This window comes from Nestor notabilis, unplaced genomic scaffold (genome assembly GCF_000696875.1).
Source record: "Nestor notabilis isolate BGI_N333 unplaced genomic scaffold, ASM69687v1 scaffold2638, whole genome shotgun sequence".
In the NCBI taxonomy this organism is placed as follows: domain Eukaryota; kingdom Metazoa; phylum Chordata; class Aves; order Psittaciformes; family Psittacidae; genus Nestor; species Nestor notabilis.
Genome location: NW_009938527.1, coordinates 6974 through 33073, shown reverse-complemented (window position 1 = coordinate 33073; position 26100 = coordinate 6974). Strand labels below are relative to the sequence as shown.

The 26100-nt window shown below is 39.3% G+C and overlaps 1 protein-coding gene across 1 annotated transcript in view; it reads right to left on the bottom strand.

The window, feature by feature from the left end:
* LOC104409471 (contactin-associated protein-like 5) overlaps nucleotides 1-26100 on the bottom strand; it is a gene marked incomplete at both ends in the record, with an annotated part of 59560 nt that overhangs the window by 31025 nt on the left and 2435 nt on the right. The window contains one exon of the mRNA XM_010019348.1: nucleotides 15413-15613. Coding sequence (XP_010017650.1) covers nucleotides 15413-15613 — 201 coding nt within the window. The remainder of the gene's footprint in view (nucleotides 1-15412; nucleotides 15614-26100) is intronic.

Genomic DNA, 26100 nt, shown 5'->3' with positions numbered 1-26100 from the left:
CTGCTGAACTAAATGGGATTCTTGACATTGACATGAATGGAAACGGGACTAGGCTGGCTGTACGCCTCATTAGATACACTATTCTATAGCAACCTCTAAAATTCTGCTGAACTCTCCCTTTCAAGAAAATAAAGCAGGTAAACTCAAAGGCCATGAAATGTCACTATTACATTTCAACACTTAAACTGAGGTACCTGATGAATTAGCCATCTTCTTGATAGGCATCTTAGAAAACCGCAGCCCCTGAGGGATTTCCCCTGGCCATTACCACTTATTGCAAAGTCAAAGAGAGAAAGCTAAGGTTATTGTTTTGCCTGTGGAATCAAAATATGCTGAGAGAGCATTTTATTCCCCAGACTTAGAGGTTTATTGCGTTTCTAATTCACACCTAAGGTCACCATATGTCAAGCGAGTATGCAGTCTGCTACCATGGCTCCTGTTATTTTAACTGTAATGCTAAATAGTCCTAGACTTGAACAATACTGCCTTAGAAACAATGCAATTTAGTGCTTGTAGCAGAAGACTCATATTCTGATTGAAGACAGAAAATTAAATGTTCTGGTTCCACCTTTTGGTTTGTCAGGCTCTTCAAAATTATACAAGTTACTCAATAGCTCTGGACTTTCATTTTCACACTAGAAAGCCAAAGAACTAAAAGCCCTGAATAAATAAAATAAACAAAGGTAATACAGCAACAATAGTGTCTTCTCTTTTGAGAAAAGTTAATAAATTAATCAATCTTTGATCAGATTTCATTCAGCATTTAAAACTACAAGATGAGGTTTGAAATCAGTTTCTTGTGGCCTGATACAATTACACCACAACGATGATGCTTCACTCTGCAAAATGCATTAATGTGAATTTGACCACACAATTGTCATTTCTTGTCATTTAAGTAGTCTTACAGTTAAGCAGCCTTAATTGTCCTTTGGGTGTTATCTTAAATACATTAAAAAAGAAATTGAATGCTTTCACCATATTATAGATGGGACAGTTTTTCAAAGCTAATTTCTATGCCTGTGAATTATTCATAACACACTTCAAACGGGCTCTTCTGGATAAAGTAATTGACCTTGTCTGCATAAAGCACCTAGTGCCTTGCCTTGGGATAATTAAACGTACGATGTGGTCCATTATTTAAAGGTAATGTCTTTTCATTAGGTTAGGCAATATATTATCACTCAAGTAGTCACCTAATTTTGCATTTAGTGCATTCAAGTTTTCACTGTTTTGTCATGGGTTATGCTCACCATAGTAATATCTCACATTAAGTAGCACAGTGTAACAGTAAGACAGCATTCTTTTAATAAATGGAAAAAGGACTTTGAGGACTAAAATGTCAAGATTCACCTCTGCATTTGCAACTCCAGTGGGCTGCGCTTGTTTTACTGTGGGAAAAGCAATAAAGTGTGCCTATCAGTGTCAGGTCAAAACTCAGGTACAACTAATGTACCAGGTGGCAGTGGCTACACAAATTCACATACCGTTCAGTGGGAACACTTATGTGCTGCTGAAAGGTACGCTAAAACACATGCATGGAATTATGATCTAAGGTAGCTCAGGTACAGAGTTTTATTTTGCTGTGTAGAGAAACCTTTGGTTGGCCTGCCATCAAAGGATTCAATTAGCAATGCTGGCTTTCATCCAGGCTAGCTCTGAATCATTTCAGCCTTCCCTGTAACAGATTACTAGGACTCAATTCCCCATTACCTATTCCCTCAAAAGATGTTGCTCAGTGAAGACCTAAGTAGCTGATTATTTCTACATATGCATGGAGTGAAAACTGAGAGAAAGCTAAACAGTGAGCACCCAGTTCTTTTCTGTGCTCCAACTGCTTTGAACCTCTTTAGCAGAATAGAGCAGCTCTGAATCTAGTCAGTCACTGACAAAGTCCTCCTGCGTGGGTAAATTCTTCAGTGGAACAGTGATCTGAAGGAGCTCCTGCATCAATCCCTTTCCTGCTTCTGAAAAATGGCCAGAGATGGTATTCTAATTTATATTGCACCACTCCTGCAACCAGGCTTAAAGATGCTTCTCCCCCCCCTACTTCAGTTGTGCAAGGTGTGCCTGTCTATTCTATTATAGGACTACAGTACTGTTTTTTAAAACTTATCAGTGCTGAAGCATTTAGACCCTGATTGCAAATACTACATTAACAAACTATGGATGAACTTGTTAGCTTCTCTACATATCTGATTTTTTAGAATGTTTCTGTGTTTTGTAGTTGGTTTTACACTCAAGTGGAATTTAATGAAAGATGAAATAACTAAGGAGTTAATCCACCACCTTACTTGTCTAAATCAGTACAAATACACTGAATCCAATGGAACTGATCCTGCGTATCTTTAAGTTTTGCATTTTTTTAGTTGAATCATTTGATATTGTAGCTTCTCTCAAGCTGTCCATTAGTAGAATGTTATAATTATGTTGGCTATTCAAAGCTTTTTAATCATGTTATACAAACACAGCTCAGCCTATGAATTGTTTATCTTGATTAGATCTTGTTTGAGTGTTCACTTAAAATTATGAAGCATTATTTTAGAACAGAAATAAAGACAAGGGCATCAAAAAGACTTCAAGGTGTTAGAGTAAAAAATCACAGTGAAGGCCTTTGGCTGAAATCCTACTTGCATGAATATTCAGGAACAATCTGTTCATGCCTCAAGAACATTTCTGCAAGCACAAAAATTTCAGTATTGTGGTCCAGAATAATATGAAAAAATTAAGAAAATTAAAGTTAAAGGAAAGAAATAGCTGCCATGTATCATTTTCTATCAGCTAAAACAAACTAGCCAAGGAAAGTATTGTTCTAAGCAAGATTACATGCAACTGGCCTATCTGCTAAATCATATTTCATAACGGTTGACTGACTTTCACTATGTAACCACAGTTGTGTACTATACATTGATAGCTCTTGTCACTATAATACAGTTATGTTTACCCATTAGTTTCTGCTTTTGTGCCACAACCCAGCAACTACAATATCACAATGGTTCTAATAGTCTGTTCCACTTTGTTCATTTACCTATTAATTTTGGCAATGGCATATTTCATGGAACTAAATTTCATCCTCTGGAAACGTGACAACCTGTAGTACAGTATGGTCAGACAGATTCTGGAGCTTCATATGGAAGTAAAATGAATTGTCCAGGGTGGCATTTTGGAAAGAACATACCTCCCTCTGGAGGCATCAGTTGTATCTAAGGTGATTACTTCAACAGTAACAGGATGTAATTATTCGTTCAATAAAATTCTGCCCATATTAAGTAGGTGCTTCTAATATTCTGCAGATTGACTGGTGGCCCTAGCATGTCTCACAGAAGCAGTAAACAAAATGCAACACAATCTCTTTGTCTGAATCCAGAACACAAATGTTCACTGGGAAGGAAGTGACCTAGAAAGCCAGCACCACTCTGAATCTGGAGGCTCTGGGAAACATGACCCCAAAACAGAAGCTGATAAATGCTCATTGCCAGAAGGACCTTCCCCAGTTCAGTGAGAGGCATTAAAATGGCAAAACAAATGAACCAAACAGACTTTTCATAGCCAGAGAAAAAGCCAAAGGGAGCTGAAACTAAGCTTACTTCAGGGGAAGACAACTTGCTTAGAATCCCACCCTCAGCTGTTTGTTAACATTCAGTTCTGAAGAACTCTTTCTGAGGAACAACCACTAAACTATTGTTATACACCAATATAGTTTCAACTGGCTAAAATCTAAGAGCTTGAAATCATGATGAATTTGGCAGGTAAACAAATGCTGATGTACATAAAGTCTTTAACTTAATGGGGAAAAGAGTAACCAACACTGGGTCATTTTGAAACAGGTTTGACAATGACTTATCCAATGATGCATGAAAAAGTTAATTGCAGTAAATGTTAACCCTTCCTTTCCTCCCAACCTATCTTCACATATCTCCATAAAAGTGCAAACACATTCTTTCCCCAAAAGAAAGCACTCTATCTATATATAATAATGGACGGTTTATACAATTTCTATGATAAATAATACCTATGAAAAATATATATAATATCAATTATATATAATTGATGTATATCTAATATGGACTGTAGTGACCACTTGAATTGGCAACTAAAAGGAAAACTCATAGTTAAAATAAACATATCATGTAATTGATGTTACTTTTCTTCAGAACCACTTTTCAGATCTCTGCTCATTTTTTAAAACTTATCATAGGCTTGGACTTGTCAGTAAAACAAACTTGTCAGACCTGAAGTAGGTGCAGTAATACAAAACCAAGGAAAAAAAATCCCAGCCAGGAATTGTTATCATTTTTTTCCTGCCAACAAGTGCTCCTTTGAACATTTTGATTGCATTGAATGAGATAGTCTGAACAAAAAGCAGAATAGAAAATGGTTGCTGATTGCAGACTAAGCTACTGGTAGCACTATTCATGTGCTATTAATGTTAATATACTGGAATCACTACATGTTGTAAATCAGACATGTCACTTTAAACTTTTTTTGGCAAACCAAAGGTAGAGAAGAAGGGGGACAGAGAACTGATCATCCTGGATAAAGAAAGAGGCAGCAAATGAGGCAGACAGACACTGAGTATAGCACAGCAGTGTGTGTCCAAAGATCAGTGAAAGACTGATGGGTACTGACAAAGTTCAGGTGAGTTTAGGATATACATCTGGTTTAAGTTTTTGTTCCTGTGCTGAGAAGGAAACAGACATTTGTTTCTGTCACTTGTGTCACATTTGGCATGGTGAGAAAATACTGCATTTACATCTCACTTTAGCCCAGCTATCAGAGAATCCATACAGAAGCTCAAGAACAAAGCACAAAAACATAGGGGAAAAAAGCAATATTTATTATTCCACCATTCATTGAGCTATTGTTTTAGCAAGAATAAACAAAGAAACAATGTCCTAAACTGCCAAAAAAAAAAAATAAAAAAAAATCAGTAGCATAGATAAAATAACCAAAACTCTATAGTTGGGAGAGATGCTGTTCACTAGGCAGAAGCATGAGAACATACAATATTTAATCAGTTTGATCAGTTCCTGTTTAGAAAGATATCTAAAGTAAGTTGGAAGTATCACCTTCAGTTGTGTGTATTTCTACCTGGAAGAACTTGCACATCTACCTTGTGTTGAATGCATAACCTTAAGACAGCTACAGTAAGACTACATGGACCATCTTAGAAATGCAGGCCTGCTTCCAACAGCTGTAGTAAGAGTAATTTCCAACAAGGGTGCTGTTTCTTAATTACAGAGTTCCTTCTTGCCTTTTACAAAGGAAGACAACATCCTTACCATACACCTATGCTGTGTACTTCAATAGCAGGTACAACCAGGAAACAGGTAGAATAGGTGTGATGGTTTCTAATCTGTAAAGGTAACAACAGCTGTCTATCAACAGTGGATGAATTCTAGCATCGAATCAGCACTACTGGTGACAGACTCTGAAGACTAGATTATGAATCCATGCCTGCTGCATCTGGCTGTATTCAGACCCATACCTAGATTTAAACCATCATGGCTAAGCTAACACTTTCTGAATAAATGGCACTCACTCTCAGGTAAGCTTATCTTTCTTCCAAACATCTATGAACAAGAAAGACAGGGCTGTCTATATAGCATTCCACTGTCTAATATAGAAAGTAGGCTTGGGGTTCTCGCACTCCTCCCTTTATAGTCAACCACAGCAGCAAAGCAAAACCCAAACACTGCCTGAGAAATGAAGAGGAAGAAATTTCAATGCTTGACTGATGCTTCACACTGGTAATACTATTCCTGGGCTACAGTGCAGAATCACATCTTTCTCTCCTTACCTGGCGGAATACACCAAACATCCCAGCGTATCCCACCTGAATATACCATTACTTCCCTTGTAATTTAGTAGAATCACATGTTCCTTGCTAAACCACCGTAACTCTGTTAATAAGTTCACTATAAAAACCCAAATATACTCTACGGGATTACAAGTTCATTCTTCCACTAGCAGCACAAGGGCAAGGCACAACAGATACTTATATAAATCTCACACTTCAGAGTACAGGTCTTCAGAGGTGTTCATCTGGGAGAAAATGCTCTTCTTATGATTCTTTTTTGTGGCTGCACAAATTTGGCTATTGGTTTTAGGGTGGTATTTTCAAATAGATCTAATGGCCCATACCAGTTTTAGGCAAAATTGTCATCAGTAGCAGCCTGATACCTCAATTTTCTTTGCTAAACAAGGCAAGATAACTACCTTTAGAAGAGGACTGCATAGATTAATTGGTTAATCTTTCTAAATTGCAATGTAAAAAAAAAAAAAAAAGTTTTCTTCTGGGACTTTTAAATTCTGCTCTTGAGAGCAAAGGAAGAAGGCTCTTGATGTTTGAGTCCTGGACAGGTCAAGCAGGAACGCACCCCTTGGCTAAACCAGTCCCCATTAAAGTCTGAGCCTTTCTCCTATCAAAGGGGCTTGGAACAAATTCAGGCTGAAAAGCTTTTTCATTTTTGCTCTCAATCTTCTGGCCCAACTGGCCCAGCAAATATGAAAAAAAGCTTCTCTAAGGAAAGTTTTGAAAAGATGGTTTTCTTTCAGGTCAGCACTTCTTTCTAGCTACTTGTCAAGTCTTGGTCAGATCTGATCATCCCCAAATCAATCAATTGCTTTTAGATGTTTCTTGGAACGGGAAGAAGTACACAACTTTTTTCCCCAAAGCTGTTTGGGGAAATGTTTTTTTCCGAGCATGTTTGTTTACCCTCTATATTTTGCTTTTGGGGTTTTCTTTGGGGTGCTATTTTTCTTTTATTTTTTTAATCCAAAGAGAGTAACAGACATTTAGAAAAGCTATTTTTATGCTCCTCTTAACATCAGATGGTTCAAATAAGCAAAACATTGAACTAAATACTCTTAGGGAATGCTCTTGTTCTGTTGCTGTTTGAACACCAAGCACAAAGTAATCTGAAAATACAGCCTTCAGCTGATCTTTCTTTCTTTTCCCTGGTATCTGCCTTACCACTGCCAAAAATAGAAAATACATTTCCTTAGGCTATCTTCATGCTGTAATGGCAGTAAAATTCCTGGACTTAAGATTTACAGGCAATGAATCTGAGTCTAATCCAATCTACACAGAGTAAAAATTTGACTCCTTTTTCCATAGGGTTATATCTTCTTTTCTCCTAATTACACTACCTAATGAAATTATGCCATTGTCCATTTTGTGTACAGCCCTTTAACACCTCTGTCTTCCTCGATAGGTGAGACCAATTAAAGTGAAATCAAAACATATGGGCTCTGTCCCATTCACTTGCTCCATCCCATCTGATTTTCAGCAAGTGCCTTGCTTTGCACATGTTTTCCCCTCCTGCCCTAATCTAAAACAGGAGTCAAATGAACTCAAAACACATATAAAACTGAGAGATTAAGGCCTCAAATGCTTTGCTGCCCTCAAACATAATGTAAATAGAAATGTAAATTACTAATGCCTCACTCGTGGCATCTTAGTAGAAGAGGTCAACTGAGAACTCTTGCACTACTATGATTTGCATCTTCTATTCTCCAGAATCAGAAAAAAATCACACTCTGCACTGGCCCAAATTTGACAGAGAAATTAGTTTAATGTCAGTAAGACAGTCTGAGTCTAATGGAGCCCAAGATGGTCAAAGTAGGACATCCAAATGAAGGAGACAAATAGAAGTGTGATGAGAACACACTCCCTGCTGTGGCTCTAATGAGGGAGATGGCACACTTTTCTGCTCAGGCAGCAGTACTGCTTTCTTTCTTGAATGGTGGACAGGTTGCTGTCCTAGCTAATGACCCATTAATATAACAAGCCATGGATTAGCTGTTTGTTTCTAATTGCCATTGTTTGTTTATTGTTAACAATATGCTGAGTCCTGCAAGTTAAAAAAGACTATTGCTACTTGTGATTAAGGAAATGTTGACTGGGATAGCCTGAAAAAAACCCCACGTATCTCTGCCATCCAACTCAGGGAACTGAGTACCCTGAGGACGGCTAGTGTGACTATTAAAGACTGAGGCAAAGGCAGCATTAAGTACCTCAGCCTTTTCGTCATTCTCAGTCACTAGGTTTCCCCTCGTATTCAGTAGAGAATGGAGGTTCTCCTTGGCCCTCCTTTTATTGCTAATATATTTGTAAAAGTACTTTTTATTATCTTTTAAGGTAGTGGACAGATTTAGTTCCATCTGTACCTTTGCCTTTCTAACTTTCTCTCTCTGTAATTCAACAACATCCTTGTACTTTTCAAGGGGTGACAGTCCCTTCTTCTCTTCCACAGGTGATAAATTCTTCTTTTTTTTTTTCCTGAGTTCAAGCAATATCTCCCTGTTCAGCCAGGCTGGTCTTCTTCCCCACAGGTTTGATTTTCAGCACAAAGAGACCACCTGCTCCTGCACCTTAAGGATTTCACTCTTGAAGAGCATCCAGCTTTCCTGGAGCCCTTTGTCCTTTAATAATGTTTCCCAAGGAATTCTGCCAAACAGCATCCTAAACAGGCCAAAGTCAGCCCTCCGGAAGTCTAAGGTAGAAGTTTTGCTGACCTTCTTTCCGACTTCTCCAAGCATTGAAAATTCAATCATTTCATGATTGCTTTGCCCAAGACAGTCTCTAATCACCACATCACCCACTAGTCCTTCTCCGCTTGCAAACAGCAAATCTAGCCAGGCATCTCCCCTAGTTGGCTCACTAGCCAGCTGGGTTAGGAAGTTACCTTCTACACCCTCCAAGAAGCTCCTGGATTACTTCTTCTCTGCTGTCTTGTATTTCCAGCAGACACCTGGTAGGTTGAAGTTCCCCATGAGAACAAGGGCAAGCAATTGTAATTGTTTATAACACCAGCAATAAAAGTTCACACAGTGACTTCCAGATGCCAGGCTCAGAATCTGTTGTTTAGATTTACATTTCATTTACCTTTAGTATGCATCTTCATTAATACCCCAGGTACAAGCTTCTAGTATAATGTCAGTAAAACAGATCTATTCAGTTTGGACTGGCAAAATTGTTTTCTAGATAACTGTAAAAGATTTCTTAAAAAAATACAAATATTAGAAGTGTAATTCCAGAATTGCTCCTTAGACTTAAAAAAATCATTCAAAGGAGGAAAAAAACCCAACAAAACCCAACAAAAAAATCAACAGAAACATCCATTGACAGCCAAAGTATGAAGGACATACTCCACATCCACAGAAGCAAACAGGAGTTACCCATACAAGCTACTTAGGCTCCTTCCTCACTATCAGGTCCCACTTCAAGAAATGCTTTTAAATTCACCTGATATTGTGCCTAAAGCAAACACAGATATTGGTGCTCCAGTGTTCACTGGAGTAGTCCCAGGAGACTTGTGCCCTTTTGGTGTCACTCCAGAAGTATGCTAATTAGCATTAAGCCTGTCCTCCCCGCAGCTGGGTTCAAGGAAGGAGCATGTTTTCTTCTCACTGGGTTAGAAGCCACCCAGTGTATGTCTGAGCAAGGATTTCTTCCCATGTCTTTCCCATCACTTGGCCTCTTGGCTGCACTACAATCTCCAAGAAGTGTAATGGGACTAGAGAAGAAGTAATGCAAGTAGCTGCCATTGCTTCCTTGGCAGCTATAGTACACTTTGCCTCACTGCCAGTCAGGAGGGATTGTATATGGTGAGGGGAGTAAAGGGTCAGAAATTGGGATAATGACATTTCCATTTCTCACAGCTGCATGCATACTAGATGCCAAGTTACCTCCTCCACACAGAAGTTTTTTTATTCTCCTTAAACCATCTGCCAATTAATCAGCTGCACACTAATAACAATACAGCATCTTTAAAAATGGCATCTAAATCTCCCCCTACAAACAGGTGGGCATGTTGCATTACTATGGCAAACTCAGTTCAAAAGTCTCTAAATATAGCACAAGTTACCTAAAATTGTGCTTGTGAGAAGCTGTCAGCACTGCCACTTCGGAGGTATACAGTATGGGGTGGAAACACCGCTGGTAAGTCAATAATTTTCAATTTCGTACCTCAAATTAATTACAATATACAATCTACACCTGCCACCTACCCACCACTCCCTTCAATATGAACTATTTTTTGAGGGCAGACTGCTCTGTTCTTTGTAATTTGGTATAATGACAAATTGGCTCCTGGCAAAGCAATAACAATTTAAAGTTATTTTGTGCAATGACAAATAGTCTTTGGTAATGCAGTAACATTTTAAAGTACCTGGTAAGATAAAATGGAAATTATATTTGAAAGGCATAAAATAATAGCGAGCAAAACCCCAATGGTAAATGACTGCTTGTTCTGGGTCATTTTATATCACCTCATGGTACATCCATGTAAAAAACTTAATCAGAACCCAGCTTTCACATTCCTTCATAAAGATTCATACTGCTTTGAAAAGTGGTGTGCCCAGTATATAAAATCTTGGTGCTAACCACACCTCAAACACTGTGGGCCATTTCTGGTGAAAAAAATACCAGTGCTAGTGAAGGTCCAAGAAGGGCAACTAAAAGGACTAAAAAGCACTGGATGAGTGCAGCACAGTGATTCACCACATCCTGCAATACCAGAACTCAGTGAACTGACTAAAACATTAATTTAAAACATGTTCAAAAGTCCAGTAGTTCTGTACATGTCAAGCAAGGAACTGCTGGAAGCTGCATTCCTAGGAGGCTGCAGAGACCAATAATATAATGAAGTTGAAAAAGTGATTAGAGAAATTTATGAACATCAGCTCCATAGTGGATACTAAAAGTGACTGGCAATAGCATAAAGTCTAATGTCTTTACTAGAGCAACTGTGGGTGATGGGAACATATTCAATGATGTGCTGAAGACATCCAGACATGTCAACATAAGCTGCAGCTCTCCAACAGACACTATTTGAGGCAAGATCCTGCAGGACATCTCCTGGCATCTTATGCTCTGAAATCATTCGAGGTCTCATCTGGAACTAAAGAGAGAGCCTGCACAGATGAAGAGCTCTAGCAACATACAGGGCATGGATAAAACAGCACTGAACAGTCTTAGCAGCAGAATTAAGTCTAAACTAAAGTCTAAACTCAGAATTTAAGGCACACTTCCTGCTCTAATGTACCTCCACATCTTTCCCTCCAATGATAGAGGTACGAAATGCAAATGCAGTGGTTCACAGGTGAGGGCAAATAGCTGTTCCGCATAAGGAATCAGAGACCTAGAGATGGGACATGATGCAGCTTGGCATTGAGATACAGGTCTAGCTGGAAGGTAGAGAGGGGAAGAGGAGGTGGAAGCCTGGGTGCAAGACGAATAATACTGGGGCTTGACAAATCTTAAGAGGGACAGGCAGAAGTTCAGGCATAGTTTAGGAGGGATGTTTGAAATCAAAGCTTGTGGTGACATGGCATGGGAATTCTATTGGAGAAACAAAAGTAAGGAAGAAAGAAGGGAAAAAATACCACCTAAAGACATTCCTGCTTCTTTGATTTTGCTCTAGGACTGATCTTTTCTCAGTCCCTGCCTACACAAATATGCTATGAACTTGACAGACTGTCAGCCAAGTATTGTAAAGTAAGCTATCCTGACACTGATATGGCCATCACTGTGTTAAGTCCTTGATGAGGTGGATGTGAGGCAGCTTCCCAAACGTTAAGCCTTTGAGTACACCCACAGCTTCTAGAAAACTCAGCAAATTCAGAGCTGATGGTTTGTTCAGCTAATAGCATTTTCATACCTTCAAACACAGAATCATACAATGGTTTGGGTTGGAAAGGACCTTCTTGTATGTTAACAGTTTAATTAAACATGCATGTGCATGCAAACACCAATCCTCGTACACATACCCTTTTCCTAGGTATTACCCAAGATGCTCCACAAAGAAAGGAAATCAGAGCCCTAGGTGTCTAAATTTCTTTTCAGATTCCCAGAATACAGACAGCACATTTAAAAGTAGCCCAAGCTTCCTGACCAAGCCCCTCCTCTCCTGCTTCCTTGTCTCAGACTGTGCTTCTAAGTATGAGGTGGTGGCAAAGTCTGCAATGTTTAGTAAGAGTGTGAATGACTTTCCTAATTAATGCCAACTGTCAGATTTGATCTGGTTATGTGCGTGTCCTTCCAACAGGCATGGACAAGTCACAAGAGACTTGCAATTACTGGTCATAAATTGTAAGTTTCATTTGCCAGCGTCATGAGAAAGCCAGCTATTCTTTTGATGAAGAGATATCTATTCTGATGTTCATAAACATCCTGAAAACTTACCTGATGGCAGAAATGTACAAAAATGCAGTTCTGGGCAATTTAAGTTTAGTTTTAAAAGAAATGCTTACAGCTAAGCCATAGTACGACAGTGAGAACTGATAAGGCTGTTCCAGACTGCAGGAGGTAGAGATGAGTAAACTTTGCCAACTGCCAGATTGCATGTCTGACACATTGCAGATGGAAATTGAAGTAACTCAATGGGGAGACTACGCTGAATCACACCCACTGGGGATGTGCCTATGTCTTCGGGGCACAAGCTAGTAGGAAGAGAGGAAAGACAAATTCCTTGATATAAACTGGAACAACTTTATGTAAGCCGGGAGCCTCCCTTAGTTTCTCTCTGGGGCAGCCCAGAGTACTATGCTTGTCCCTTTGCCCATGCACGTATTTTTTTTATTTTTCTTTTCCCCATGTCAAAGCTGTGAAAGGCAAAATTGCTATGTAAGAACATGCATCTTTGCTGGAGAGTAATGTTATGAATCAAAAGGAAAGATTTTTATTGCTTCTCTGTGAAACATGACAGTGTTTAGATCCCGAAGACAAGGATTTGGGGGTTTGGTGCTACCAGCTGAGATATCCTAATCACGTGTTCCATCTCCCTGGAAGAAAAAGAACAAAGTCCTATAATGACAGGAAGCTCAAAAATGGATTTGATTCCTTGCAGGAAGCAGAAGTGTTTGGCTCTGTCAAGATCAGATATACCTCTGTAAGATGCCCTCCCATCAAGCATTCACTGCTGGGCTTATTCCAGAGATATTAATGAGTGGTGATATTCAGCAGGCTGGATTGGGTCATGTAATGTTTCCTGCTGGCCTATAAAAGCTGCATTGTCATCAATATGTGTGCATTGTATACTATCTTCTGAAGGAAGATTTGAAGTGTGGTTCGTTAACTGTAATTACACCTTATGATACCTGGCAACACAGAGAGAACATAGTGCTTTGGGCTTCCAAAAGCCTAGGCTAAATCAGGAAACAAAACCCAAGAGTTTTTATTTTTCTCCTGTTGTTCTGGCCCCAAATCAAACTCCCTCCAGTCACTTCTGGGTATAAACAACACAGGTGACAACCTTCTGCATAAAGTCCACCAAAATGCTCTAGGTTATTCACAGTTGTAGCTCATATTCAAGTTTAGGAATGTAAATTCTTTAAATCATAGAACTCTTCAAGACACCTATAGTGTTCAGCACCACTGGGTCTCTAGGCTTTTCTATAATATAGCAGCAGTTATCTCAAAATGAATATCGATTAATAGAGCTATTTAGGGCTTTGGGGAAAAAATGCCAATAATTTTAAAACACTTAATACTCAGCTAAGAACAAATTGTTACCCATATCTTGTCATTTCAAGAACTCAAATGATTTATTTTTGATCATGTTCCACATCTTGCCAATCTCACAGCCTTACGTTACTGAGAATGTTCAGGATGAAAAATTGAAAGTATAATTAAAAAGCATACAAAAGGAAGAAAAAAAGAGGAAAAAATGATGGTGTTCGCCACATGCACAGCACTGGATCGGAAATTTTTTCTGTTTTATCAGCTGGAACGGTATTGGAGATTTATGAGTTGTGCAATTCTTCTGTGATCAACTGTCAGGACCACAGTGGCACTGCAGCAGCTGCATGAGCACAAGGCAGGCTGCAGGACACCATCCCTGTGTGCTCTTCCTTGAGGAGTCAGAGTCACAGCTTTGGTCTTGGACAAGTGGAGAAGGAGCTGCCTTTCAGGAATTGTCTTAGCCAGCTGGTAGATAAATTATCATTACTTTTTTGTTTGTTTTTTTTTGGTTGGTTGGTTGGTTAGTTGGTTTTTTTGTTTGTTTGGGGTTTTTTTTGGGAGGGTTTTTTTTTTTTCTTCTAAAGGAGTAATGGTCTTGGATCCTTAAGAAGTATCACTAGCTTTATAAAGGCACCACATACAAAGGTATTTTAAAGTGCAGTCATAGTACCTTCCTGTGTACGCATGACCAAGTACCTCACAGAAATGTGTAAAAGTAAACACATGCAGCCCTGCTCTAATATTGTGGCCTTCATCCTTAAATATTTTGGAAATAATCACAGTGTGATTATATCTTTATAATATGTCAAGTATGGTGTGGGATACCAAGCAAGCAACTCTGAAACTGTTTTTAAGACATTACTTGCCCCTTTTTATGAGCAGTTATGCCTGCATTTTGTTTTCCTTCTGGGCTCCCCCCTGGATGCTGATATTAACATTCTATTATTTAAGAAATTATTAGTAATGGCTAGTCTTGGCTGGTAAATTCTGATGATAACAAAAGACATGATTCCAAAGTTTTAAAAATAAACTGACTGTAAGGCATCTGATTACTGGATCCATAAATATTCAGTGTTATAGTAACTTTGCTGGAATCAGGCAGTTTTAGATACATCTCATTAGGTAACGTATTTTTAACACAACAGGAACTCCCACTGCAAGCTCCCCTTAAGGCTTTCCGTGGGATTTCTTCTCATCTACTAACAAATTTAAGAGTTGCTAATAATCAAAGAATCACCAGGACCATACAGACATTACAAGTAACTAGATGAGACTTAATGTCATTCATCTTTCTGGATAAGCAAACATAAAATCTCAATTCCAAGGGAGTGGAAGGCAGCCATCCTGAGTAGACACTGGAAATTTGGTACCACAGAGAGACACAAACGTACATTCTGCTTTCTTGTTGCTGCTACATTAAGTCAGGGAAGAAAACTTATTCCTTCTATCATGAGGAGAAAATTAGTTTTGCCTCAGAAACCATACAACCAAACACCTTAAACATCATATTTAGGGCTTTGTGACTCATAAAATGGTACACCCTTCCTCTCTAGAAACATCATAAGTATATGGAACAATCTGGATGCTTCCTATCTTTAATATACAGTTAAAACCTGTAAATTAATAAACATATCCATTTACCATCAGTTAAATACAGCTCTTGTGACTTCTTAGTAGGACTTTCCATTGCGGAAGCTTTCAGAGCCTTTATATGCATGAACTTCCAAAGCAGAAACTCCCCTGCCGAGCTCTGACCCTCTTGTATCAGAGGACAGGCACTGCACAGTGGAATCCAAGAAGGTAAAAGGCTTTGCACTCTATTCTGTATTCATTTTGGTTGTGGTTTTTTGTTTTGTTTTGTTTTTTCTCATCAGTCACAGTGCAGCCTGTATCTGCTGTATAATCAATAAGAGTTAACAAGGAAAGATCTGAGATCATGGTGCTTACTTGGGGTATTCAGGAGACGTGACTTTTTGCAGTGGTAGGCTGCCTCCTGTTCGCAGTACTCAGCACTGTTTATCATGGCTTCAAGCTGCTCCGCGCTGCTGTTGTAATTAAAGAACATAGTGTAGGGCTTCTCCATATCAGCTCTTTGGACTCTGGTTAGCCCTGTGTTGTTGTGCTGCGCTGTAGTCCAGATCTTATCTTCTGTTTAATGAAAAAGGATTGAATAGGAAGTTAACAGCAAAAAACTTACAACAAGCAGAGAACAAAAAAACTCAACTGAAATCTAACGTTTTACTGCATGGGAGAGAGCATCACCAGGACCCTGGTCACTCTGTGATGAAGACCTATTACAGGACAGTGTAGCCCACAGAGGTGTTTCTCTCTGAACCAGCTCAAGCAAACACTACAGAGCCTGCTGAGCAAGAAAGAAACTACCAGCTCCCCGGGAACCACAGGAGATTTGCAGCATCTTCTATCACCAGGTATCTGAAGAAAATAAGATACCTTTCAGCTAGCTTTGGCCCTGAAAGAAAAGAGATAATAATATGGCTCATGGGGGTACCACTGATCTTTTGCAAACAGCTGTATCTAAGAGCAAAGCCCACACTGCTGTAACAACAAGGAGTAGCAGGGAACTGTGGCTGATGGGCTTGCACAAACTCACCACAAACTGTTGCCAGAAAACTGAGAGTATGCTCTTACCACCCAGTTGGAAGTCAGATCACTGATTTTATTCAGTTTTCAGATTTTTCTGTATATAAATTGAGTGATGCTGTACTTAAATGATGGTACAGAATAACATATGATTTAACATCTGTAGTTAACTGTAAATGTTGATGCTTTTCCATGCTGGGGAGCCCATTCTGATCTCCTTCACTGCATTTACTGGCAGAGCAAGAAATATCGTAGGTGACAAAAAGCAAAATCTAGGCTTGCGAACAACTAGCACTGTAACAACTCAGCTTCTGAGCAGTATTGGGGTTGGCATGATATACAGAACATGGCAATTAGAAGCAATTAGCTTAGCGGGGAGACTGTTTCCCAGCTGGTTCTGTTGAGATAGTAACAGGTAAAATAACAAGGACAGCCTGAATGGCCAATCTGCCGAGGTGACCCAGAGTAAAAGGCAAACCCTTCAATAAGCATTCACAGGACTCAGCCCTGCACGCACTCCACAATACTATGAAGAGTTACATCCATTAAATTCCCTCTTTATCAAAGACCCTGCTTGCCTACAAAATACTGACTGGGCAAAAATTTAAGGAAATAAATTCTAGTTATTTGATGAAAGGAAGATTTCAATCTCACTTGGAGTAAACTACGGAGAGTTACAGAGGAAGTGGCAAGATCTAGACAAGAAATTCTATTTTGTTATTTCTGCTTCAATAGGGAAACCCTGGATAACACTGAATCCGATCTTTTCTAAACTGATCTTAAAAACTATGTATCTAAGTTTTCAGATGTTTTTACCAGACTACCTGATCTAAATTCTTGCAGAGCTTGCGTGAGTTTTCCAGTTACTCTCCAAAACACTGGCATAACAAGCCCAGTAGCTGTGTAGCCACTGTAATGCACTGCAGTTGAAGTATTTTTCATTAGGCTACAAACATCCCACAGATTACTTGAAAAGAACTCTAATAGGTGTATAAAGATCCTAAATGGACTATGAATGCAAAGACACTCAGATGATTTAATGGATTGTCACAATGGAGGCATTCCGATGACAAGCAAGTAACAACCACCATCTGGAGACTATTTAAAGAGGTCTGTTCCAAGTCCAAGCTGCAAGTTATGGGGAAATTACTCTCCCAGTAATGTATGCCATTAACTTAAGGTCAGTTTATGCTCAGCAAACCATACATTCACTCACAACACTATCATCATTCCTGTGATGGCAGACACAAAAAGTTTGCTCACAGATCTGTAATTCTGGGGTTCTTACTGAGTTCAGGATGCTGCTTATGGATCCTGTGAGTTGGAGCTCAAAGAAACACTGCTGCAATGTGTGATACACAAAAGTTAGATTAAAATCATAAGAAATATTACAAATTTATTGCTTGTAAAACTTGCCCCAGTGGTTGCAATCACAGTCAACACTGTAGCACAATACTCTGCACAGTCCTGCACACATATTGCACTCAACACAATATAATTCAATGACTTCATAACATGCATCTGAAAGTAGTGATTCTTATCAGCCAGAGTCACTCTGTTTTTATTTTTGTTCTCTCAAGGACTGACATGAACAGAATGGATTTTTAAGAAACAGTTGAGGGTGTTCTAACTTTCCTCTCTCTGAAGTTGGAAGAAGTTTAACTCCTGCCTTCACTGAAAAAAACTACTAAAAAGATAAACATCAAGTTGCTGATATTGTAAGCAAGATGTAAAACCAAGAGATGATGGAATTAACTGGTTGCTGAAGTCCAGATTGGCTATCATAAGATCCTCCCCATTGAGAGTTATTAACATAATTTTGAGAAATTGCAATAAAATCAATGCTTACAATAGTGACTACAGTGCTGTTCAGGAAGTACAACAGGTTAGAGTTTCAGAGTGGTTAACACCACTGTGCTTTCCAGGCTGTGCATTTGTGCACCAAGAAAGGTGCTGTGTGGGTATCTGAAAAATTGAAAGCATAAAGATCTAGTAATTTAGAAGCAACATAGGATTACTAGGAAAAACTTCTTAAAAATACCATAGCATAAAAGAGTCTTCCCAAGAAGTGTTAGAAACATAATTAATTGACATGTTTGAAATGAGGTTGGACAAGACTTCAACAAACATACTGCTAGTGACAAGCACTTGTTAACAAGTGTGTTGGACAGACAATACGACAGGTCTTTCTCTGATTTTCCTCTGTGATTGTTTACTAATTTTCAATGGTCTTGTTATCATTACAGCTGCACTCAGCTGTCCTGAGATCTGAACTATGACATTCAAGAACTGCTTTTCTCCACAGGGTCTTTTAGAACTGAGGTGCTAACTTCAGATTTTCCATCCTCTAGTTTGCGAAGGGAAAGGAAAAATGAAGTTTCTGTACTCAAAGTAATTGTGATTTTGCAAGTACATAAGAACAGAGAGTTCAAAAATCTAACAGCAGAAGGGAAGAATTCCAGATTTACATTTCAGAGATTTTACAGATCAATGAGATCTGTGCTTTGCTGGCCACTTCAAAGATTCCCTCTGTGTTGCATCTTGGAAGTAAAGGTAACGATCAGCACATTCTCACAAAACATACATTCAGCTCACTAACCTAGTAGTGAAAGTCACAGGCACCAGCAAGCATCCCTGTGAGATGGCAAAAGCTACCACCATTCAAAAGTTTTTTCCCTGTGTAGCTGGTGCAGAAAAAGCAGAGAGAAACTGCCTTTTTTATTTTTAAGAACAATGACAACACCACCAAAAAAGTAGTGAAAGATGCTTTAACAACTTGTAGTCTGAAAGGAAGTCTTCAGATTAGAAGGGCAGCCTAACACACCGCAGATGCAATACTAAAGAGGCTGTGACAACACTGTTAGAGGAAGGAGAGAGATGAATTCAGCTATTTCAGTCCCACTTCCTCCCACTTCCCAGGGTAAAAATAAGTACACCCATTTTAGCAAGAGGGATGTGAGGCACAGACGGGCTAGGTAATGTGCACGAAGTCACATGCAACCTGCTAGATACAGACAGAAAAAACCCACAACCCAACAGAGAAAGTTCCTTCTTTCAAAAGGACACTCCTTTGTTTACATGCAGCAAATGAGCCTGAAAATAATTTAATCTTTAGTTTGCTTTGGACAGAGTGGGAGAGCTGACACTTCTCCCTCCTGCATCTCAGCCAACTGAGAGAGAAGTAACTAAGACCAGGAGGGCAGTAAATTCTTAAACCATTCCAAGACAATAGCAAGACTACGTACGTGTACCTGCTTCCATAGATCTGAAAACTACACAAAAATATTCCCAGCCTTTCTTCTGAAGACCCTCACCATTCAGGTCAACTTTCGGCTTTTATTCAAGCACCATTTTCTCCACTTTAAACCCAGCAGCATTAAGTAAAAGGTCGTATCTTTTTCCTCAAATTCACACGCACGAACTTAGCTAGAGCTGCTTCCAGAATACAGCTGCATGCCTTGGAATGAGGTAAAGGAATTGACCATTACAGCTCAATCAGTGCATACTCTGAAGCCTAGTGACAACAGCTTGGGAACTGGCATTTCAGGCGTGCTTCAGAACCTGCGTAAGAAACATAGCTGCAGTCTTGACATGCACACAGATCAGTACACCTAGAAAGCAGTGCACAGCTGTCTGCAATTTAGCTCTATGACTTGCACATGACTTTGCAGAGGCATGCCTCTGCACAGATAATGTCCGTGGCTTTTGAAATTGGGGCTTTAAACACTATTCCTATTTCACAATATGAGGTTTAGCTTTGGTTTTTAAATCTTCGTTCTTTTTTTGTTTTCTTTTCATTACGTTTTTAGGCAGTGGCGCTGTAATCATAGATGCAAATCGAGTGCCACTAGTTCCTTCTAGACATTTCCATACCTGGAAACTGTTAAACTAGGCAGATAAGGAACACTTTTCCTTTATTTCAACAAAGAAGTTATCATTATGTTTTTATATCTATCCATACTAGATGTTTTTTTCCTGTTTACTCAATTTAGCGAGCTCTCCCTGTGCATCTGAATTTGCAATGAGAATGAAAAAGCTGTTCTCCAGGCAAAGGTCACTGCCTAATTTTACCTTCTGTTATTCAACTTTATTGTTTTATTACTTTCTCAGCTTGGTAAAATTCTGAACCACACACAAGCTGAAAGTCATTTTAAACCCAGTAGGAGAGTGAAGCCACATCATCTACTGTATAACCTGTAATAGTTAAATGCAGCCTTGAAAAGCACATTTCCTAAATGCTTGTTAAATTGTTCCATAATTCAAAGGTGACAGTGCTTTAATTTCAGGGTAATGCTACAGCTTTATGACTTCACAGTTTTATTTAATGGTCCAATTTACTAGGATATTATGCTGCCTGTATTTGGCCCTAGGAGATGTTTTTACAGCATGGGACTGCAATGCATTCAGCACATTTTAGACCCTCTGTTTAGCCTCACCCATTGCTCTATCATCTTGCTGGAAGCCTCCAAGTTGCTTTTGACAGCACACAAATTAAATTGTGGGAAATTAGAGCAGCTGGAAAACTGGCTTTCAATGAGCTCTGTATTGTCTAATTCTTATTTTTATTCTTCAACTTGAAATATCCCTGTGGAGCACATTTCACCCATACAAACTGCATCACTCCTTTGTGATTTAGGAGGTTTGTCACAAAACAAGATTATTCAGACTGATTAAATTGCCAACAAGCCAAACATACGGTAAATGCTACATGAGAGAGAGAAAAATTGCTCTGAGAGCTCATATGATGCATTTGTTTCATGGTGCTCTACAGTGAATGCTAAATATTGTCCTGAAAGCTGTACCTATAACTACAGGAGTAACTACACAACAGATTCTCCTCCTTGAACACTGTACTGTTTTAAGCTGCAGTGGCAGTTTAACCCAGCCATTCTAACATATATTCAAATATTCTTTGAGGGGTGTAAGAAGAGCCAGTTTCATATCACAAACAGCTTTAATTCACTGGCTCCAAAGAAGTGTTTTCTGAGTCTCCTATGAAACCTACCCATTTTTATGCATTTTCTTTTCCACCTAGATGACCCAGCAATACGTGCTTCTGCAGCTTGTTTTGTGCTCATCAGCATCCTCCTAGTTTCTGATTCAGCCACTTCCAGCCATTGCAGAAATCGCAATGCATTTCCATGGAAGCCGTTCAGGTGGGAGGGTTCCCGTCCCCCCAGTCCTGCATGCAGCCCACTCTCCAATGGTGCTGGTAGACTGTACCTGCAGTGTGTATTCCTTAAGGATGTCCACACCTGGAACCGTTCCCCATCAGTAGAAAGCACCAGAAAGGCACCATACCCTCAGCTCCACAGACATGCTATCTTGGCCCTGCCAGAGGGAAAAGCTGGGTTCCTGACTCTCTTATACCCCAGGCATGAAGTTTGCTCAGTCTGAGCCTACAGTTCTCTGTCAGCAGAATGACCATGCCAGGTGTCTCTCATGGATGAGAACAAGACACCTCTTCTGAAACCTCTTGCACCTTCATCCCCAGTGTTGTGCTGAAGCCCAGAGATCACAAACCATTAACCTGCCAACCTACTTCTTGACCCTCCATTTCTGTATTTCCTCTAATACAGGCTACCTACAACGAGCAGCGAAGAGGAAATTGCTGAACTAGTTCTTAGTGTAAAATGGACACGTCTCCACTGCACTCACACTCATTGCACTCCTAACAACAATGCAGTCCTCTCTGACTCCTTCATCTAAGGTAAGTTTTGAGAGACTCACACAACAAATCCACTGAAAACAGCAAGGAAGCTGTTGACAGCACAATACCTTTGACATAAAATAAGCACCAAAGGTTTTTAATTTTATAAAGTTTGGGAATCCTGATGGAAATTCAAACCAGAAATATATAAATTGTTAGAACTCCACTGTGCCAAAGGACCTGTAGTGTTTGAGGGGATAAACTGTAAATCCTTAAGGGCCATCTTTGGTCTAAACTGCAGTAATAATTTGTAAAATATTCCGAGTTATCATTTTCTCCAGTGATAAAGTCAGTCACAATTACAGGCAGTCAGCTGCAAGGTACACTCATCAGAAAAAACACAAATAACAACTAAAAAAGATGCTCCAAAAACTTCCTTAAGAAGTTCAAAGCTATAAAATCTTATCTAGCTGTTCTGAGAATCTCAGGGAGTTTCACCAGTTAAGTACTTTCCCCACGATTGCTTAGTTGCAGGTAATAAAAACAGAATTAAGGGCATGACCACCTCCTCCTCCTTCTCCTCTCTGTTATTGCTTCAGGCTAACTGGTCACTGTCCTTTCCACATAAAAGTCTGACAAGTCCACAGGAAAAGTAACGAGGGTTGGATGACATGCTGACTTCTGTATCAGTATAATTGCTATACAAAGTAAAAGAAGACAATTTCTTCTGGAATTTGGATTAATAAATTGTATAAGCAAAAGAACTAAGATTCTTGTGTGGAAACAAAGGCAAAGGTGGATGCCCTGGACAGTAATAGCACTAGTTCCACGATTATTTTGAGAATGTCAGGGGGATCCCTACTGCAAGGATTGAGATCCAGCCTGCTGTGCTTTCCAGTAGTCCATCTCTTTGTTACTCTATTATGCTTGTTCAGAGCAAAATTAGTAAAGCTGAACTGCTACAGTATTTTCCTCAAATAGCTGACCAAATATCATATTGTAAGTGGGACTATACAGACATTTAAAGTATGTAGGCACTTCACCTACAAAGGCAACTGGTATCCTCCTGAAATCAACTCTCTTTACATGCCAGGGAATATGCAGTATATCGAAGAATAAAATCTTGGTTATTGTTAGCTAGAGGGGGGAAAAAAAAAGCTAGAGGCAATTTATAAAAAATTGTAAGTGTGACTTTGGCAATCTCCTTCACATCTTCATAGAATCCTTTACATTGTGATTTAAACACAGTTTTTATACTGTTTTCTGAGTTAGAGAAAACAAAGTTTAACTTTCCTTGCATCACAGAGATGATCCACAACAAGGAAAGATACATTTTTGTTCACTAATGATTTTTTCATCATGGCAGTTTCAAAGACAGATTTTGGACTAGCAGCAAGACCTGGGATAAGGACTTGTCTTCCCCCAATCTGCACCAGTGAAGGGGAAAAAAAGTCGAAAAAAAAAAGGCAAAAAAAAAAAAAAAAGGCAAAACTATTTGAGGACTGGACAAGTATTTGGCTAAGACAAAATTAACCAGTCATGGTGATTTCTAAGCATTATTGATTTGATAGCCTAGAGTCTGCATACAGTAAAATAGCATCAGTAAAGTACAGTGACAGAATGACTCAAGTCTAACCAAATCTTTCAAACATCAAGGGCAAAATTTACTTGGGAGAAGATGAGGAAAGGTGATTACAAACACTTTCCATACAGGGCAGCAAACCAAGTACATGGATGTAGACTGCATGTCTATAGACTTTGTAGTAGTGAATATGATTATTAGCATTTAAGTAGCACTCCAGACAGATCAATAGATTTCTAAGCAACAAAAGAGTAATGCTCACAATGATAGAAAGATTATCAGACCAGAGGTTCAAAGGGTCCATTAGCCATTTTCTTTATTGATCGTTATCAGTCACTTGAGTGGGAAGTGAAGACTAATTCAACTGGGCTAATTATCAAACAATCAGCCTATAGGGAAAATTTCTTTCCCAGCACTGGTGGTTATTCATTACCCCAAAGCATGACAGGATGCATTCTCTCTGTACTTTATGCAAAGAAGTGTGGGCATATAGTACCATGGATCATGGGAGAACCCAGGTGAAAAAAGCAGAGCTAGTTCACATTCATATGCAGATGGCCCTGGAAACAGGCTCATTTTGTTCCCGTGGCGCTGAACACAATCATCCCAAAGTAATAATCCCTGCACCGACCTGCACAAATCTTCATGGTTTCTCTCATAACATCCAACTACATATGATCATGGTTTGGCCACATATGTCTGGTTTACTTCCTCATGCAAATGCATATATAGTGTAGATTCTTCGTTGTTTCTTACAATTGATGAATTTCCCCATGAAAGTGACTTTGCTTTGTGTATAATGGGTATAGAAGGTGTAAAAAACATTATGTTAATAAGGCGCTGTCTTTTCTTTTTTTTTTTTTTTTTTAAATCTAATTTGTTGTCTTTCACTGTCATTGAACCGCCTCTTTATTTCTATTCTAAGAAAATGCAAATGAACATAGCTTCTGTCAATGAGGTCCATTCACTCTGGGTCTTCCCAATCTGAATAGCTCTGGATTATTTACTTCTAGCCTCTCTTTGAACAGATATCTTTCTATGCCTTTAATTAAGGACATTACTGTTCCTGACAACCTCCTATTTCAACAACATATTTTACTTTCACTAGAAATAAGCAACTTTCAAGATAAGATCCTTCTAAAATGTTTCACACACTCTCCTCTCTTCTTGACCAACTTAAATAATAGCATGTCATCTACAATTTTTGTCACCTTGCTTTTTCAGCCACTTCTCCAGACCTCAAATAAATACATTTATCCACTTTGGTATCTGCAGATGTCCTGTGACACTTCACTGTTAAATTTCTGACCATGCTGAAAATTGGCTTTGTTTTTAATACTCTTTTCCTCCTTTTTTCCTCCCTGAAAAATCTCCCTTCCTTGATTTCTCTCTCCCTCTTTATATGACTGTCCAATTCCCTCTCAACACACACAATCACAATTTTCTGGTTTCTTCAGAATTTTTATTCAGCAGTGGACTGTTAAAGTTGACAGGCTACAGAGAAATCACTGGCATCACAGACACAATAAATTAACTTGTAATGTTGACATTTCCCATATCCACACACTGGATGCCTATGACCAGACACCAATATGTGAGAAAGCTGGTTTTAATCCTCCCTGGTTAATAACTGGCTACAAACAAGATCCCTGTTTGGTTCAATTAAACAGGTAAAAATAAGAAAGAATTTTAAAAAAATCTAAGTGAACATGAAGGAACAACATTGTTCTCTAAATACGATGCTACTCATTTCTGATGTTCTGATTCCTTCTTTGAGTTCATCTTTCACAGATTCAGGTGCTGTAATTACTAGCTCACTGCACCTCTACTTCCAAAAACACCAAATGCGTTATTTCCTAGATTTTCCATTCCATCTCCAAATTCTTCAGCCTTAACGTGTTTTGGGCATAAAGAGGTTACTGTTTCTTGAACTGTATACAAAAAGAAGAACTGCCAATGTAAGAGCAAAGCTTTATTTGGCCCAGGAGACAACCTCTGCCTTAGAGTGTGAACAGATACCCAGGGAAGCAAGGAAAGACAACAAATTTTCTTGAAACTCATTCCCATATCCCAGCAATTTTTGCCTCATGGCCACCTGAGCTGGCAACAGCACTTTCTGAATCTATCAGACAAGACTGTGCCTTTTTCCAGCCTGTTTTTTTTCCCCTGTTACACTAGCCTTCTTGATACCCTGTGGTAGTAAGTTTCAAGTTGAATTATTCAATTCATCAGGAAAAAGAAACCAAACACCCTCTCATTTCTCTCCCCCCCAACCCCATCCTGTTATCTAATAATTTTGCTATCCCTTATCTCATATATGATGAAAAAGCATCAATCCCTATTTGCTTTCTCTAAGCCATATATGATGTCCACGCTTTCCTGTGACAGTTCCCTCCACCATCTTTTTAATTTATTTAGTCTCCCCATACGTGGAAGCCATCCACGGCTCTGGACCACTGTCATGGTTCAAGCCCAGCCAGCAACTTGGAACCACGCAGCCGCTCGCTCACTCCCCCCCTGCCCACCTTCCTTCTTCCCCTCGCTCCCGAAGGGATGGGGAGGAGAATCAGAGGAATGTAACTCCCACGGGTTGAGATTAACAGCTGTTCAGTAACTAAGGTATGATACAAAGCACTACTGCCAGTTTAGGTCAGGTGTCCTGTCTCTGCTTCCTCCCGGCTTCCCCTCCTGCCTGGCTCATGAATGTTTTAGGGGAAGCCAGGAGGAAGCAGAGGCAGAAAACCTGACCCAAACTGGCCAAAGGGCTATTCCATACCACAGCATGTCATGCCCAGTATAGAA